This window comes from Pogona vitticeps, chromosome 4, assembly GCF_051106095.1.
Source record: "Pogona vitticeps strain Pit_001003342236 chromosome 4, PviZW2.1, whole genome shotgun sequence".
Classification (NCBI taxonomy): Eukaryota; Metazoa; Chordata; class Lepidosauria; order Squamata; family Agamidae; genus Pogona; species Pogona vitticeps.
In genome coordinates this window covers 195,129,683-195,145,376 of record NC_135786.1, presented here as the reverse complement: position 1 = coordinate 195,145,376, position 15,694 = coordinate 195,129,683, and the positions used below count along the sequence as shown (strand labels likewise).

Sequence of the window (15,694 nt, the reverse complement as noted above, 5' to 3'; positions counted from 1 at the left end):
GCTGCTTAAGAAGAAAAAAGTGTTCTGGCTCTGACTTGAAACACCCTACACTAAGAATTATTTGCACTTTTATGGTTGATAATCCATCTTCATGCAGTTGTGCCCATTCTATTTATTTTACATTCTTGTACATATTTTTTATATTGTATGTTTCAAGTGTTGATATTTTCCTTGCAGTCTACAAGAATTGGGATGTCAGTGAATGCAATACGGAAGCAAAGCACAGACGAAGATGTTACATCTTTAGCAAAGTCTCTCATTAAATCATGGAAGAAATTATTAGGTATAGTTGCATCAAGGTTTTGAACTGTGCTTTCTGCAGCTTTTTTTCAAACCAATTAATTTTGATAACAAGGGCTTCCCTATTTTCTTCTGTCTACAGTACAAATATTTATTTTATAGTGGAGCAGGCAATGTGGCCGTCAAAGGTGGTCATTCTTGATCTTATAGCTTGACTACAGAGAGGTTGTTCAGGGTGTGGTGGTTATACAGTGGACCCTTGACTTACAGACGGCTTGACTTACAGACTTTTTGAGTTACAGACTTCTCTGGCCGCAAAATTTAGGTTTGACTTGCAGACTGAGATTTGATTTACAGACCAGAAAAAAACCAAAATGGAACAAAAACGGCCTGTTACGGGATTAATCGGTTTTCAATGCACTGTAGGTCAATGGAGACTTGACTTACAGACTTTTTGACTTGAGAACCGCCTTCCAATACGGATTAAGTTCTCAAGTCAAGCCCCCACTGTACCTTAAGGATCCTTTCTAGAGTGAGTTTAATTTGAGTTGGACAGTTAGGAATGACTGCATTATAAGAAAAGAACACAATAAAACATCCTTTAAAAATTCTTAGCATTTCTCAGCATTATTATCTTTTCCAGAGAATCTTGCCATCTCATGATGGGCCCAAAGTAGGACTTGGTAGTGTCTTTAAAACACATATGGCTAAAAGATTGCAGCAAGTATAGATCAGTTAATTTTGGTGTATAAATAACATCTGCTACATTGAAATTTAATTCAGCTATTTCATATAAGCTTTGTAATAGAGCAAGAGATAACTATGTTTTGATGAGAAGATAAACCTCAACATTCTGAGCTTTCAGTAAGTTTGTAATGGGTAAAAACACAGGTGCAGTTCCTAGCAGAGTTCACATGTTGAGACTTGATTCGTTGAGATCTTTTTTCTATATTGTAGTTAGAGAAAGCCCTTTGAATCATTGGGGATTTGGTGAGTCTACTCTAATTGCTGCTTACTGTGCTAAGCAACAGGATTTCATCCATGGTGACAGTGCTTAGAAATTTGTCTATGGGAAACAGTGTATTCTTAGCTTACCAGATACTAAACTTGAAATTTTCTAATTTAGAATATCCATTTGTAAATATATTTATGGTATTTCAGAGCACTATTGCCAAAAGTTATTTTCTTTTTAAATGAGTCTCAGTTGTCTAGTTGCTTTCTGAAACTACTGCTATAGTAGTTAATTGATTGTGTGGAACAATCAGTTAAAAACTTGCTGATCATTAAAAAAAATTTCCTAAGTGGCAGTGAAGTAAGCTGCTATTTCACACCTCAGCCTTCCCATCCTCTTGTTGGTTGTACTAGCTTACTGTATATTGTAGGTCTTACAGTATTGTTGTTACAGGGAGGAGAATATGTCAGGTGTTAGAACATTCACAATGTGCTATATAAATGAAACACTCTTGTTATGAACATATATAGATACATACTTGAAAATATGTGTCTATTGCAGATGGACCATCAAATGATAAAGACTCTGAGGAAAAGAAAAAAGAAACAGCTTCTTCATCACAAAATAGTCCTGAAGCAAGGGAGGAAAGGTATGTCTTCAAACTTTTTTTGTATTGTTTGTTAGAACTAATTTGAAACTTCAGACTTTGTGATAATTAGAATAAGTCATTTTTTTGTTTGGTAGGGAAAAAGGCTTGAGAGTAAGAGGGGCCTAATGCCAAGAGAGGCAGGTGGGAAAAAACTAGAAATTGGGCCTTTTTGGCAGTGGCCCCTTGCCTCTGGAATAACGTACCTGTAGAGATCTGCCTGGCTCCCTCGCTGAGGGCCTTCAAGACTAACTTGAAGACATGGCTATATAGGCAGGCATTCCCTGCAGCAACGTTCCTGTCTTCGGGGGAGTCGCTGGTAACATCTGCCGTCCCCAGGCATTGGGTGAGAGACAGTGCCTGGGAGTATTTTTGGCCTGCACTCCCCTGCCCTTCAGGACCGGGACCCTGCTGCTGCTGCTGCTGCTGCTTTGGGCAAACCCACCCCTTCCTCAACACCAGCCACCTGGCTGGGAGGGGAGGGAAGCTTTAAAAGCAAGAAGCCGGTGCCAGGGCCCTCTGAGAGCAACGTTCCTGTCTTCGGGGGAGTCGCTGGTAACATCTGCCATCCCCAGGCACTGGGTGAGAGACAGTGCCTGGGAGTATTTCTGGCCTGCACTCCCCTGCCCTTCAGGACCGAGACCCTGCTGCTGCTGCTTTGGGCAAACCCACCCCTTCCTCAACACCAGCCACCTGGCTGGGAGGGGAGGGAAGCTTTAAAAGCAAGAAGCCGGTGCCAGGGCCCTCTGAGAGCAACGTTCCTGTCTTCGGGGGAGTCGCTGGTAACATCTGCCATCCTCAGGCACTGGGTGAGAGACAGTGCCTGGGAGTATTTCTGGCCTGCACTCCCCTGCCCTTCAGGACCGGGACCCTGCTGCTGCTGCTGCTGCTGCTTTGGGCAAACCCACCCCTTCCTCAACACCAGCCACCTGGCTGGGAGGGGAGGGAAGCTTTAAAAGCAAAAAGCCGGTGCCAGGGCCCTCTGAGAGCAACGTTCCTGTCTTCGGGGGAGTCGCTGGTAACATCTGCCATCCCCAGGCACTGGGTGAGAGACAGTGCCTGGGAGTATTTCTGGCCTGCACTCCCCTGCCCTTCAGGACCGGGACCCTGCTGCTGCTGCTGCTGCTGCTTTGGGCAAACCCACCCCTTCCTCAACACCAGCCACCTGGCTGGGAGGGGAGGGAAGCTTTAAAAGCAAAAAGCCGGTGCCAGGGCCCTCTGAGAGCAACGTTCCTGTCTTCGGGGGAGTCGCTGGTAACATCTGCCGTCCCCAGGCACTGGGTGAGAGACAGTGCCTGGGAGTATTTCTGGCCTGCACTCCCCTACCCTTCAGGACCGGGACCCTGCTGCTGCTGCTGCTGCTGCTTTGGGCAAACCCACCCCTTCCTCAACACCAGCCACCTGGCTGGGAGGGGAGGGAAGCTTTAAAAGCAAGAAGCCGGTGCCAGGGCCCTCTGAGAGCAACGTTCCTGTCTTCGGGGGAGTCGCTGGTAACATCTGCCGTCCCCAGGCACTGGGTGAGAGACAGTGCCTGGGAGTATTTTTGGCCTGCACTCCCCTGCCCTTCAGGACCGGGACCCTGCTGCTGCTGCTGCTGCTGCTGCTTTGGGCAAACCCACCCCTTCCTCAACACCAGCCACCTGGCTGGGAGGGGAGGGAAGCTTTAAAAGCAAGAAGCCGGTGCCAGGGCCCTCTGAGAGCAACGTTCCTGTCTTCGGGGGAGTCGCTGGTAACATCTGCCATCCCCAGGCACTGGGTGAGAGACAGTGCCTGGGAGTATTTCTGGCCTGCACTCCCCTGCCCTTCAGGACCGAGACCCTGCTGCTGCTGCTTTGGGCAAACCCACCCCTTCCTCAACACCAGCCACCTGGCTGGGAGGGGAGGGAAGCTTTAAAAGCAAGAAGCCGGTGCCAGGGCCCTCTGAGAGCAACGTTCCTGTCTTCGGGGGAGTCGCTGGTAACATCTGCCATCCCCAGGCACTGGGTGAGAGACAGTGCCTGGGAGTATTTCTGGCCTGCACTCCCCTGCCCTTCAGGATCGGGACCCTGCTGCTGCTGCTGCTGCTGCTTTGGGCAAACCCACCCCTTCCTCAACACCAGCCACCTGGCTGGGAGGGGAGGGAAGCTTTAAAAGCAAGAAGCCGGTGCCAGGGCCCTCTGAGAGCAACGTTCCTGTCTTCGGGGGAGTCGCTGGTAACATCTGCCATCCCCAGGCACTGGGTGAGAGACAGTGCCTGGGAGTATTTCTGGCCTGCACTCCCCTGCCCTTCAGGATCGGGACCCTGCTGCTGCTGCTGCTGCTGCTTTGGGCAAACCCACCCCTTCCTCAACACCAGCCACCTGGCTGGGAGGGGAGAAGGGGCATTAGAAGGGTGTGTGGGTTTGTTCTTGTTTGTTTGTTTTAATTGTTAGTATTACTAATTGCCATCAGGTTGCATAGAGACCCACAGTGGACCTGATGGAACAGGAAGGGGGGAGGGCGTTGGAGGGGGCAGCCATTGAGGTGGTGCTGGGTAGGGGAAGGAATGGTGGTGGGGGTAGAACATGCCCGCGTAGGAGAAGAGAGGTTAGATATCTTACATCTATCCCCTCTTCTAGTCCTACCTCCAACCAAATGGTATCAGGCGACCATATCAGCAAACCCTCGAGCCACACAGTGCTGCTGATGAACGCCAGGTCAGTACAAAACAAAACTGCCCTCATCCATGATGTAATTCTGGATGAGGGGGCTGACCTGGCGTGCATTACTGAGACCTGGGTGGGAGAGGAAGGTGGTGTCCCCCTCTCCCAGCTGTGTCCTCCTGGGTACTCAGTCCAGCACCAGTGTCGCTCAGAGGGTCGGGGAGGGGGAGTTGCTATAGTCTATAGGAGTTCTATCTCCTTGACCAGGCTTCCTATCCCTTTGAGAGGAGGTCTTGAGGGCCTGTATTGTGTGTTGGGCTCACGAGACAGATTAGGGATTCTGTTGGTGTACCGCCCACCCTGCTGCGTACCAACAGTCTCCCTACCTGAGCTGACGGAGGCAGTCTCGGACCTGGTGTTGAGGACTCCCAGGCTGCTGGTGCTGGGGGACCTCAACATCCATGCTGAGGCTGCCTTGACTGGGGCAGCTCAGGACTTCATGGCCGCCATGACAACCATGGGGCTGTCTCAATGTGTCATCGGCCCGACACATGAGAAGGGCCACACCTTGGACCTGGTTTTCACAACGGGACTGGAAGGTGGTGGTTTGGATGTGGAGGGGCTGGTCGTGACCCCATTGTCATGGTCAGACCACTTCCTGGTCAAATTTAGTCTATTAGCTTCTTCTTCCCTCTGCAAGGGTGGGGGATCGATTAAGATGATCCGCCCCCGGAGACTAATGGATCCGGATGGTTTCCTGAATGCTCTGGGGGAGTATCCGTCTGATATGGTTGGCGCTCCTGTCGAAGCTCAGGTCACCCTATGGAATAGGGAGATGACCCGGGCGGTTGACACGATTGCGCCTAAGCGCCCTCTCCCTGCTCGCCGAGCCCAGACAGCTCCCTGGTATACTTCTGAACTGCGGGCGATGAAGCAAGAGGGGAGACGGCTAGAGCGCAGGTGGAGGAAGTCCCGCTGGGAATCCGATCGAACACGACTTAGAGCCCATTATCGGGCCTATTTCGTGGCAATACGGCTGGCGAAACGGCAATATTTCTCCAGCCGTATTGCTTCCTCAGAATGTCGTCCAGCAGAGCTGTTTCGGGTGGTCCGGGATCTTCTTCAACCGGGAAACCCGGTGGAGGTCCCGGACTGCTCATCAGCTCGCTGTGATGAGTTTGCTATTCATTTTGAGGAAAAAATCGCCCAGATTCGCAGTGGGCTGGACTCCACTGTTACTGCAAAATCGGAAGATGTGTCCAGTGGGCCGTGCTTAGGTCAAACTTTAATGGATGAGTTTCAATTGTTGAGACCCGAGGATGTGGACAGGGTGCTTGGATCTGTCCGTTCTACCACAACTCCGCTCGACCCTTGCCCATCTTGGCTAATTGGAAGATCTGCCAGGGGGGTTCGCACTTGGGTCCAGGAGGCCGTGAACGCCTCTCTGAGAGAGGGAGTGGTCCCTACCGCCTTGAAAGAGGCGGTAATTCGACCACTCCTTAAAAAGCCTAACCTGGATCCAAGGCTGGTGATTAATTACCGACCAGTGGCGAACCTCCCTTATTTGGGCAAGGTGTTGGAGCGGGTTGTGGCCGGGCAACTCCAGGCGCTGCTGGATGAAACGGATTTTCTGGATCCATTTCAATCGGGTTTCAGGCCGGGTTTTAGTACAGAGACAGCCTTGGTCGCCCTGTATGATGACCTTTGCCGGGAGAGAGACAGGGGGAGTGTGACCCTGTTGATACTCCTGGACCTCTCAGCGGCTTTCGACACCATCGACCATGGTGTCCTTCTGGATAGGCTGGCTGGGTTAGGAGTTGGGGGCACTGTTTTACGGTGGTTCCGCTCCTTCCTAGCTGACCGTATCCAGAGGGTGGTGCTGGGGGACAGTTGCTCTGCCCCATGGCAGTTATGTCATGGGGTTCCTCAGGGCTCGATACTGTCCCCCATGCTGTTTAACATCTACATGAAACCGCTGGGAGAGGTCATCAGGAGGTTTGGGCTGAGGAGTCAGCAATATGCTGACGACACTCAGCTCTACCTCTCGTTTTCCACCAATCCAGGTGAGGCGGTTTCTGTGCTGAACTCGTGTCTGGACCTGATAATGGACTGGATGAGGGTTAATAAATTGAAACTCAATCCAGACAAGACGGAAGTGCTGTTAGTGGGTGCTTCGCCGGACAGGTTGGAGGGCCACTTCCCTGTCCTGAATGGGGTTACACTCCCCCTAAGGGACAGGGTCCGCAGCTTGGGGGTGCTCCTGGACCCCAGTCTAACACTGGAAGCCCAGGTGGACTCGGTGGCCAGGGGCGCCTTCCTCCAGCTGCGGAAACTATACCAGCTACGGCCCTACCTGGACGAGCGGAGTCTCATGACAGTTACACATGCACTGGTAACATCTCGTATTGATTATTGCAATGCGCTCTACGTGGGGCTGCCTTTGAAGACGGTCCGGCGACTGCAACTGGTCCAGAATCGAGCTGCGCGGCTGGTGAGTGGTGGGGCCGCCAGAGAGCACATCAAGCCGATTCTGTATAATTTACACTGGTTACCAGTTGCTGTCCGGGCCCAATTCAAAGTGCTTGTTTTGACATATAAAGCCCTAAACGGCTTGGGCCCTGGATACTTGAAGGACCGCCTCCTTCCATATGAGCCTACCAGGCTGTTAAGATCTAGCCAGGGGGCCCTTTTGAAAGAGCCATCCCTCAAGGAGGTAAGAGGGATGGCTTGTAGACAAAGGGCCTTCTCGGCAGCTGCCCCCAGACTATGGAACGCCCTCCCAACTGAAATTCGCCTGGCGCCGACACTGATGATATTTCGACGCCAGGTCAAAACCTTCCTGTTCCAGAAGGCTTTTAATTGAAATAACATTAACTGTGGGTCTTAATGATGGCAATTTTAATTGTATTTTTAATTGTATTTTAATTGTATTTTAACTGTATTTTAATTATTTTATTTTATTGCATTTAATTTTAATTGTTGTGAGCCGCCCAGGGACCTTTGGGTAGAGTGGGCGGCATATAAATTAAATAAATAAATAAAATAAATAAAATAAATTACCTATCTCCCTTTTCTTTTTTCTCATTCTTTTTCTTCTTTTCTTCCTTTCCCATCTTGGACTCTGTAGTCAGTCTGGATTTTATTTTTATGTTATATGTAAACTGCCTAGAGTAGACATGATCTAGATAGGCGGTATATAAATCTAATAAATAAATAAGATTATAGAACACAGTAAAATTGTCTAGCAATCTGTCCATTTTTAAATTACATTTATATCCCACCTTTTCACTAAAAACAGTGCTCAGGGCAGCTTACAGTCTTTTTTAGAAAAATACAAATACCTGTAGATAAAAACTACATTTAAATAAAAAAATATTTATTATCCATTATACATAGGCCATGCAATGGTGGCTGGATATAGTTGTTTGAATATTGAATCATTCTCAGGAACCAAGGGTATTCATAAGCATTTCCTTAAAATATATGCTGTTCCAAGCGAGCCAGTCTTCTGCACTTGCGAAGACTGCACTTGTGATCTCAGTTACACCTGGACTACAAAGATGGTTTTCTAGGTCTTTTGCACATAAAGCACCAGTTGCAACCAGAACAGTCCCAGTTTTCTTTTGCTATAATCATTCAGTCTCAGTCTGTCAATACTCATATTTGGCAAACTTTTCAAATTCCTTGTCTTTCATTCTAGTATCACCAGGCACTGCCACATTTACTATCCGGACTTGCTTCCTCTGGGTATTTTTTTATCTGTTACTATTATTGTTATTCAAAAACACCAAGCACAGTGAATCTAAACTAAAAACATATACTAGTATTATACAACACATACAAGTTTTCAGGATATTGGGTGATTATGGTGATCAGGGTGTTCTACAATCTGGCTCCCAGTAAAAGCAAAAGCAAAGTGTGCTGCTTATATACCGCATAGTGCGGTATAAGAGGCATAAGAGCCTCGTGGTGCAGTGGTTAAACCACTGTATTGCAGCCAAAATTGTACTCACAACCTGGGGTTCAATCCCAGGTAGCGGCTCAAGGTTGACTCAGCCTTCTATCCTTCTGAGGTCGGTAAAATGAGTACCCAGCTTGCTGGGGAGGCAATGTGTAGCCTGCACATTGTAAACCGCCCAGAGAGAGCTTGAAGCACTATGGGGTGGTACATAAGCAGCACGCTTTGCTTTTGCTTTGCTTTTAATTATGCAGGCTATGCATTGCCCCCCCCCCCCAGCGAGCTAGGTACTCATTTTACCAACCTAGGAAGGATAGAAGGCTGAGTCAACCTTGAGCCGGCTACCTGGGATTTGAACCCCAGCCTGCAAAAGGTCAGTGAACTCTACCCAGTCACAAGGACCAGTGATCACTGCACACAAAAGACTGGCTAACGACGCCCGTCAGTCACAGTGGCAGACCATCTCCCCCCCATCACAATAATACACCCATAACAAAAAACACCCTGATCACCATAATGACGCAATCTCCTGAAAAGGACAAATAGCTGATCCCACAGCTACAAATACAAAGCTATCCCACACACTTGATCAGAACACAGAGTTCTGACTCCTATCCTCTGAAGATGCCAGCCTCAGAGACTGGCGAAACGTTAGGAAGAGAAACCTTCAGAACATGGCCAAACAGCCTGAAAAACCTACAACAACCAACCTACGTATCTGTTAATTATCACTGCAGTATGTATGTTGTTCCTAATATTGTAGTTTTTTGTAGCTCTGATGGTGTGATTTCTGAGATCTGTAACTGCTTCTAATACTGTGTGAAATTTCTTGATAATATTCCCAAAGCCCCAGTGACTACAGGGACCATTGAAATGTGTTTCATCCACAAACAAGATGTTTCGATTGCCAGGTCTCTGTAGTTTGTTCGTTCATCCAATTCTTTATTTTCAATTCTGGCATCTCCTGGAATGTCAGTGATGTCAATGATCCAGACTTTTCTTTGTTCTATTTCTACTGTGTCTGGTGTCTATATTTAAGGTGTCTATCCATTTGGATCCAGAAATCCCACAAGATCTTGACTTCCTCATTTTCTGACACCTTTTCTGTTGTTGTTATTCCTTTTAGCAGTTCCAGTAGCAACTCAAACAATAGAAAAGAAGAAGTTAGTGCTCCATCAGAAACATTGATCTCTTCTTTTCCTCGAGCTCCAAGCACATCTGATTCTGTACGTATGAAATGTAGAGAAATGTTGGCAGCAGCTCTCAGAACAGGAGGTAAGTCTTCTATTACAATGTTTGTCTTTTGTTCTGTTCATTTTCCTCTCTCTTATGATATTTAATGCTAATTAGAATTTTTGTATTAATAAAACACAGTTATAATTGTATTGTTAATACTATTATAATATAATGTTGTTATAGAAACAACAAGTCATTTGTTAGGTTCAACTTCTCAAATGAATTATGTAACTTTGTTTCTTCGTGGCCTCTGTGAATCACACCTTGGGTGATCCGTGCCTGTGCGGAGCCTCATCGGAAAGTTCTAGAGATTCTGCGATAGCAAAAAAACCCATTAGAATAAGGCCCCTCCCCCCTCGTATAAGTACCTTGACACCAATTTTCCCCTTTCAGTTTTCAACCGCCGTGTCGAGAGCCTCATAGTTCTGCTTCTGTGAGTAAAAGAGAGAGTTTATTCTTGATTCCTTCCTGTTATTAATCTTTTTTCCATTAAACTTTTAGATCAAATTCATTATCATCAGAGATTTTTTTCTTTTCTAATTCGCTTTTTGTCTGGCCACAGCACACACCCCCCATCATTGTTTTTTCTCCTCAAATTATTTTCTATTCATGGCCCCTGTGGGCCCGTTTAAACACAGCATGGTCTGTGATAACAAAATACCACTTTCCAACGGCCACACCAAGTGTCTTTTTTTTTTTTTTTTTTTTTGGGAGAAGCACACCAGATGTCCTCCTGCCAGCATTGTAAGAACTTATCCAGATTAAAACTCCATCTTTGAGAACAATCCCTTCAGCCAACCAAAATGGCCAAACTTCCTTGTAAGGCCACCTCACAAACCAAAGCAATGGACAAGGCTCTTTCTGAAGCCTCAAAACAACGTCCATTGACCACACCATCCCACTCCAATACTCCGTCCACTTTGTCTAAAACTTCAAAAACTCATAAATCGAAGCACTCGATACCAAAATCCTTGATATCGAAGCCTTCCACTAAACGTCAAGTGTCCACTAAAGCCTTTTCAGTTCCAGAGCCTTCTCCTCCTAAAAGACTTAAACAGCATAAATCTAAAGCTGCAGTCATTTCTCAGCAGCCTCATCAAATCGCCGAATCAATCTCTGTTGGTTCGCTTTCTGACGATGACGGAATCCTCTCTCAACAACCCTGCTCCCAATCACTGGAATGGGATGACAGCGTTGATCAATTAACATCTTCTCCTCCATAACATCTCCTCCCAGTCCTCAACATTGTTCTTTCGAGCAACCCTTCCATAGTTGCTTCAACTGACAGGGTTAACTCTGAACAACAACTATAGACCATACCTTATTCGGTAAGATCTGATAGTCTACTACGACCTCAGAGACATCGGCCCCAACAGTCACTGGAGCCATTTATTTCATCACATGTAGCTCAGACCCGCATTCAGTACTCTCACCGGATTGCCATTTGCCTCGACCGAACAAACCGCAACCGCCAATCAGCCAGTTGCTCTATCCAGCTCGGCCATACCTTCTCATGGTGGGCCTTGATCTCAACAGGCATCGGTGTCGAAATGGCCATATCACCGTGATCCACATCAACTCCAACCTGCTCCCTACCTGGCACCTAAAAGACCCAGTACAGTTGAGCAATTTCCTTCTACACATGAGGCTTCTACAGCTCCAGCTTCCTGATATTTTCCTGCTAATCCAGATGAGGGAAATCATTCCTCTCGCTTGGCATCTCCAGCGTCTATATATTCCACTGCTTTACAAGCTCGTCAACAACCTCCATTTCAACATCACCGAGAGGCTCTGATATTAATGATCCTTGATATCTATCCTCATCAATGGACACTTGTTCTATCCCTCTATTGATGCACGATTTCCGTCACCCGATAGAACCAAGCCATCGAACTCGACGTCACTATGACCCTGGGTTCATCACCGACGTTCAGCCATATCAAACAATATCCATGGACACTCAGATGACATCTCTCAATATTGAAAATTCTCGACAGTGACAAATGCCCATGCCTTCATCGACATCGAGCCACAAACGTCAATACTATGACACTCAACCTATCAACACCGAAGTCGATCGACAATCTGTCGACTCCAGACGTGATCCCAATTATTCCAATCACGGATCCAGACCTCAGATGTCATCAGTATTAGTTACCTCATCAGATTCTGACCTTGTTGATGCCAACCCACCATCACCAGCAGAAGACTTCTGAACTTAATACCCAACTTATGATCTGTATGGCTAAGTCTCTCAATCTCCAAATCCACCGTCCTTCCAATTTATGATCTATATGGCTAAGTATCTCAATCTCCAAATTCACTGTCCTTCGACAGAACCAGCTGATCATTCATACAACCCAGTCTCTAAAGATACAACTACTCCAGTACACATCTTGATGCTTCCATCTCTACTTAGCAGCGCTCAATGATCCTAGACAAAACCAGCCTCTCCCCATACCATGTCTAAACAAATTAATATCCTCTATAGAGTCCATGATCCTGGAGCTCTGTTTCTTCAAAAACAACCAACTCCAAACTATTTTTGTCAAAGCCTCACAATCCACATCTCGACAGACCCTCATACCACCAAATAAAGACAGTAGAATAATTGACTCACTAGGAAGATGGCTTTATTCATCAGCAGCATTCACCATGCATGTTGCTAACTACCAGGGAGCCATGGGTACATATCGTTTCCTTTGGGACAATATGCCAATCTTTGTCAGAAGATAAAGTACTCACCCAAACATTTCAACAAGAAGGTCTTTCCGTTGCCAAACAACAGATGCTTTCTGCTAGGGACATGGTAGATGCCACAGCAAAGTCAATGGCCACTTCAGTAACCTTACGACATTTCTTTTGGCTAAGGACAGCTGGCCTGGCTGAGGATGCCCGCGCCCATATCAAAGACCTTCCATTCGATGGGGCAGGCCTCTTTAATGCTGAGACTGATTTTATATTTTGGAAAACGTACAAAAGAAAAGATCAGCTAGACATTGGGGAGTTTATCCATCTTGCCAACAATGGCGCCAACAAAATCAGTCAAGACAACCCTACAACTCATATCAAAAATTCCAATGTGATCCTCCAAAGCAAACATCTTATACAGCCTATTTCAGAAATCAAATAAACCCGCTGTGACAGCCTCCTCATACGTCACAAAGGAGGTGCCACGTCACTCTCACACACTCACTTTATTCACGCTGCCACCAACCATTCCCTCAAATGACTCTTCAGACTAATAAATGATTTTGAAAATAAAAACTTGTGTTTATTGGTTACAACAAAAGGAATGGTAAATCACTTTAAAAACTCAAATAATAAGGCAATCAATGTAAGAAAGTATCACTCACTCACACACACTCTCACAGACCCTCACTGTATAGCACAGTTCTCCACAATAGGAACAAACCCTAACACCCTAACCGGTCCCTAACCAGTCCCTATCTGGTCCCTATCTGGTCCCTATCTAAAGCACTCATACCCATTCACTCCCCTTATATACATTGGCTCCACCCCTTATGTCCCACCTTCCGTCATGCTATTGGCAGATGACATGCCGCAACAGCAATGACGGACAGATGGCTTCCAAGCTACCGTAACACCCGCCAACAACCCATTACTAGGCTCAACGACCGCAAGTCCAAACATCACATTTGACGCTCCCATGACCGAGATCGCACACCACTCCACCCATCCTACCCTCTGGAAACATCTACCTGTCTGGGAATCCATTACTACAAATGCCTGGCTACTGTCCATCATCCGCGACTGCTACCGCATCCATTTTTTCCAACTTCCTCCAGCAGCACACATCATCACTCCACCATCTCCAACCCTACAAGAGGAAATAAGAAATTTACTCCTCAAATTAACAACCCGTCTCACAACACAACAAAGGGTTTTTCTCTCGCTATTTCATCATACCCAAAAAGGACGGAGGTCTTCACCCTATCCTAGACCTATGAGAGTGAAACAGATACATAATTACCACAAAACTCCATATGGTTACCCTCAAATCAGTTCTCCCTTTACTCCAAAAAATGACTGGTTCTTTGTCACAGATCTCGACTCATACTTCCATATTTCCATACATCCTTCACACAGAAAATTCCTTCAGTTTGGCCTTGCAACAGCTCCAAGAGTATTCACCAAGTGCATAGCACCAGTACCTGCTTACCTCAGTTTACAAAAAATTCTCATATTTCCATATATCAGCAATTGGCTCCTCATAGCTCATTCCTGTTGCAAGGTCCAACGAGACACTTCACACTTACCCTCCTTCGCGATCTCGGTCTTGCTGTCAGTGAACAAAAATCAAATTTGAAGCCTACAAAGATTATTAATTCTATAGGCGTATGCATAGATTCCACACAAATTCGCGCCTTTCTTCCTCCAGACAAGAGAGAAAATCTCTTCACATTACTTCAAGTTTTTACCCCTCATGCTATGGTACCCACCTTGACTGTGCAACGTGTACTAGGTACCATGGCCTCTATGACTTCAGTAGTGCAGCACTTCCATCTCAAGATGAAATCTCTTCAGTCGTGGTTTCTGGCCTCCTCAACCCACTCACAGACCGTCCTCACACTCTTTTAAGGGCCACCCCAGAACTTGCCTCCCAACTTCAGTGGTGGCGTTTTCCTCCCAACCTTGGGTGGCTGTTCCAACAACCACGACCACAAATACAGGTCACCATTGACGCCAGCCTCACATGCTGGGGAACTCACTGCAGATCTCTCAAAATCCACACCAAGTGGTCTTCCAGAGAGAAATTGCTTCACATCAGTGAATTAGAACTGTTGGCGGTTATAAAAGCTTGCAAAGCTTTCAGAAGTCTCCTCGCTGGCAAGATGGTACAAATTGCCACTGACAACACCACGGCGATGTATATTCTGAAACAAGGTGGCACCCACTCTCCAAGTCTCCTCTATTTAGCGGTCGGCATATGGGAGTGGTACCTAGCCCATCATATCTGCCTCATGGCTTTAAACATTGCCAGCCATGACAATGACTTGGGCGATCTATTCAGCTGCACCAACTTTCCAGCTCACGAGTGGGAGTTGGACCAATCAGTTTTTCTTCGCCTGTGCGAACAATGGGGCAAACCAACTCTTGACCTCTTCACCTCCTGTGTGCATCGGAAGTGCAAACAATATTGCTCCCGAGCCGCATTAGCAAACACACTCAAGGAAATGCATTCGTCGGCTGATGGCCCAAGACCCTCACTTACCTTTTCCTGCCATTCCCGCTTCTCCACAAGGCTGTGGTTCGCCTACAACAAGACAAACCTGATGCCATTGTTACAGCCCCTTGGTGGCTGAGACAACCCTGGTTTCCAGTCCTTCATCAGACATTCACCACATCCCTCGCCTGCCCCACCTCCTCACACAGAGCAATGTCCAAGTACTCCACCAGACTTACCTGTTCTGCACCTGGCAGCGTGGAGGATTCTATCTCACTAATGAATGTCCTCTGTCAATGAAAGAAGCCCTCCACTAGAAAGGCTTACCTGTATAAATGGAACAGATTCAAATCTTTCACTGAAGCTTTTTCATTGCCTTCTATCAACCCATCACTTGCTACTGTTCTACATTTTTTGCTTCATCTCAAGTCTAGCAGCCTTTCCCTCTCTTCCTTGAGAGTTTACCTCTCTGCCGTAGTTTCTTATCAGCCCCCTAACTCTCCAGCAGCTGATTTCTTTAAGCATCCAACATTGAAACGTTTTCTTAAAGGAATATCTCATATCTACCCAGATACTCGCCTTTCCCACAATTGTCACTAACACTAGTACTGCAACAACTCACTAAAGCTCCATTCGAATCTTTAGCTTCAACTGAATTATAGCTACTTAACTTGAAAACAATTTTCCTCGTCACCATCACCTCAGCTCAATGAGCTAGTGATTTAGCAGCCTTACGCCGACTATCCTTATTTACAGTTTTTTCCAGACAAAGTCAAACTATCCATAAATATTTCTTTCTTTCCCAAAGTCGTATCTCAGTTCCATCTCTCTCAGCTGTTTATCCTTCCTTCCT

General features: G+C 46.6%; 1 protein-coding gene across 3 annotated transcripts in view; it reads left to right on the top strand.

Moving 5' to 3' along the window:
- Positions 1-15,694, top strand: part of TCEA1 (transcription elongation factor A1) — a 38,794-nt gene that overhangs the window by 11,651 nt on the left and 11,449 nt on the right. For all 3 annotated transcript variants that reach the window (XM_020795956.3, XM_078393748.1, XM_078393747.1), the window contains 3 exons: positions 178-283; positions 1,754-1,841; positions 9,544-9,692. In XM_020795956.3, coding sequence (XP_020651615.1) covers positions 178-283; positions 1,754-1,841; positions 9,544-9,692 — 343 coding nt within the window. The remainder of the gene's footprint in view (positions 1-177; positions 284-1,753; positions 1,842-9,543; positions 9,693-15,694) is intronic.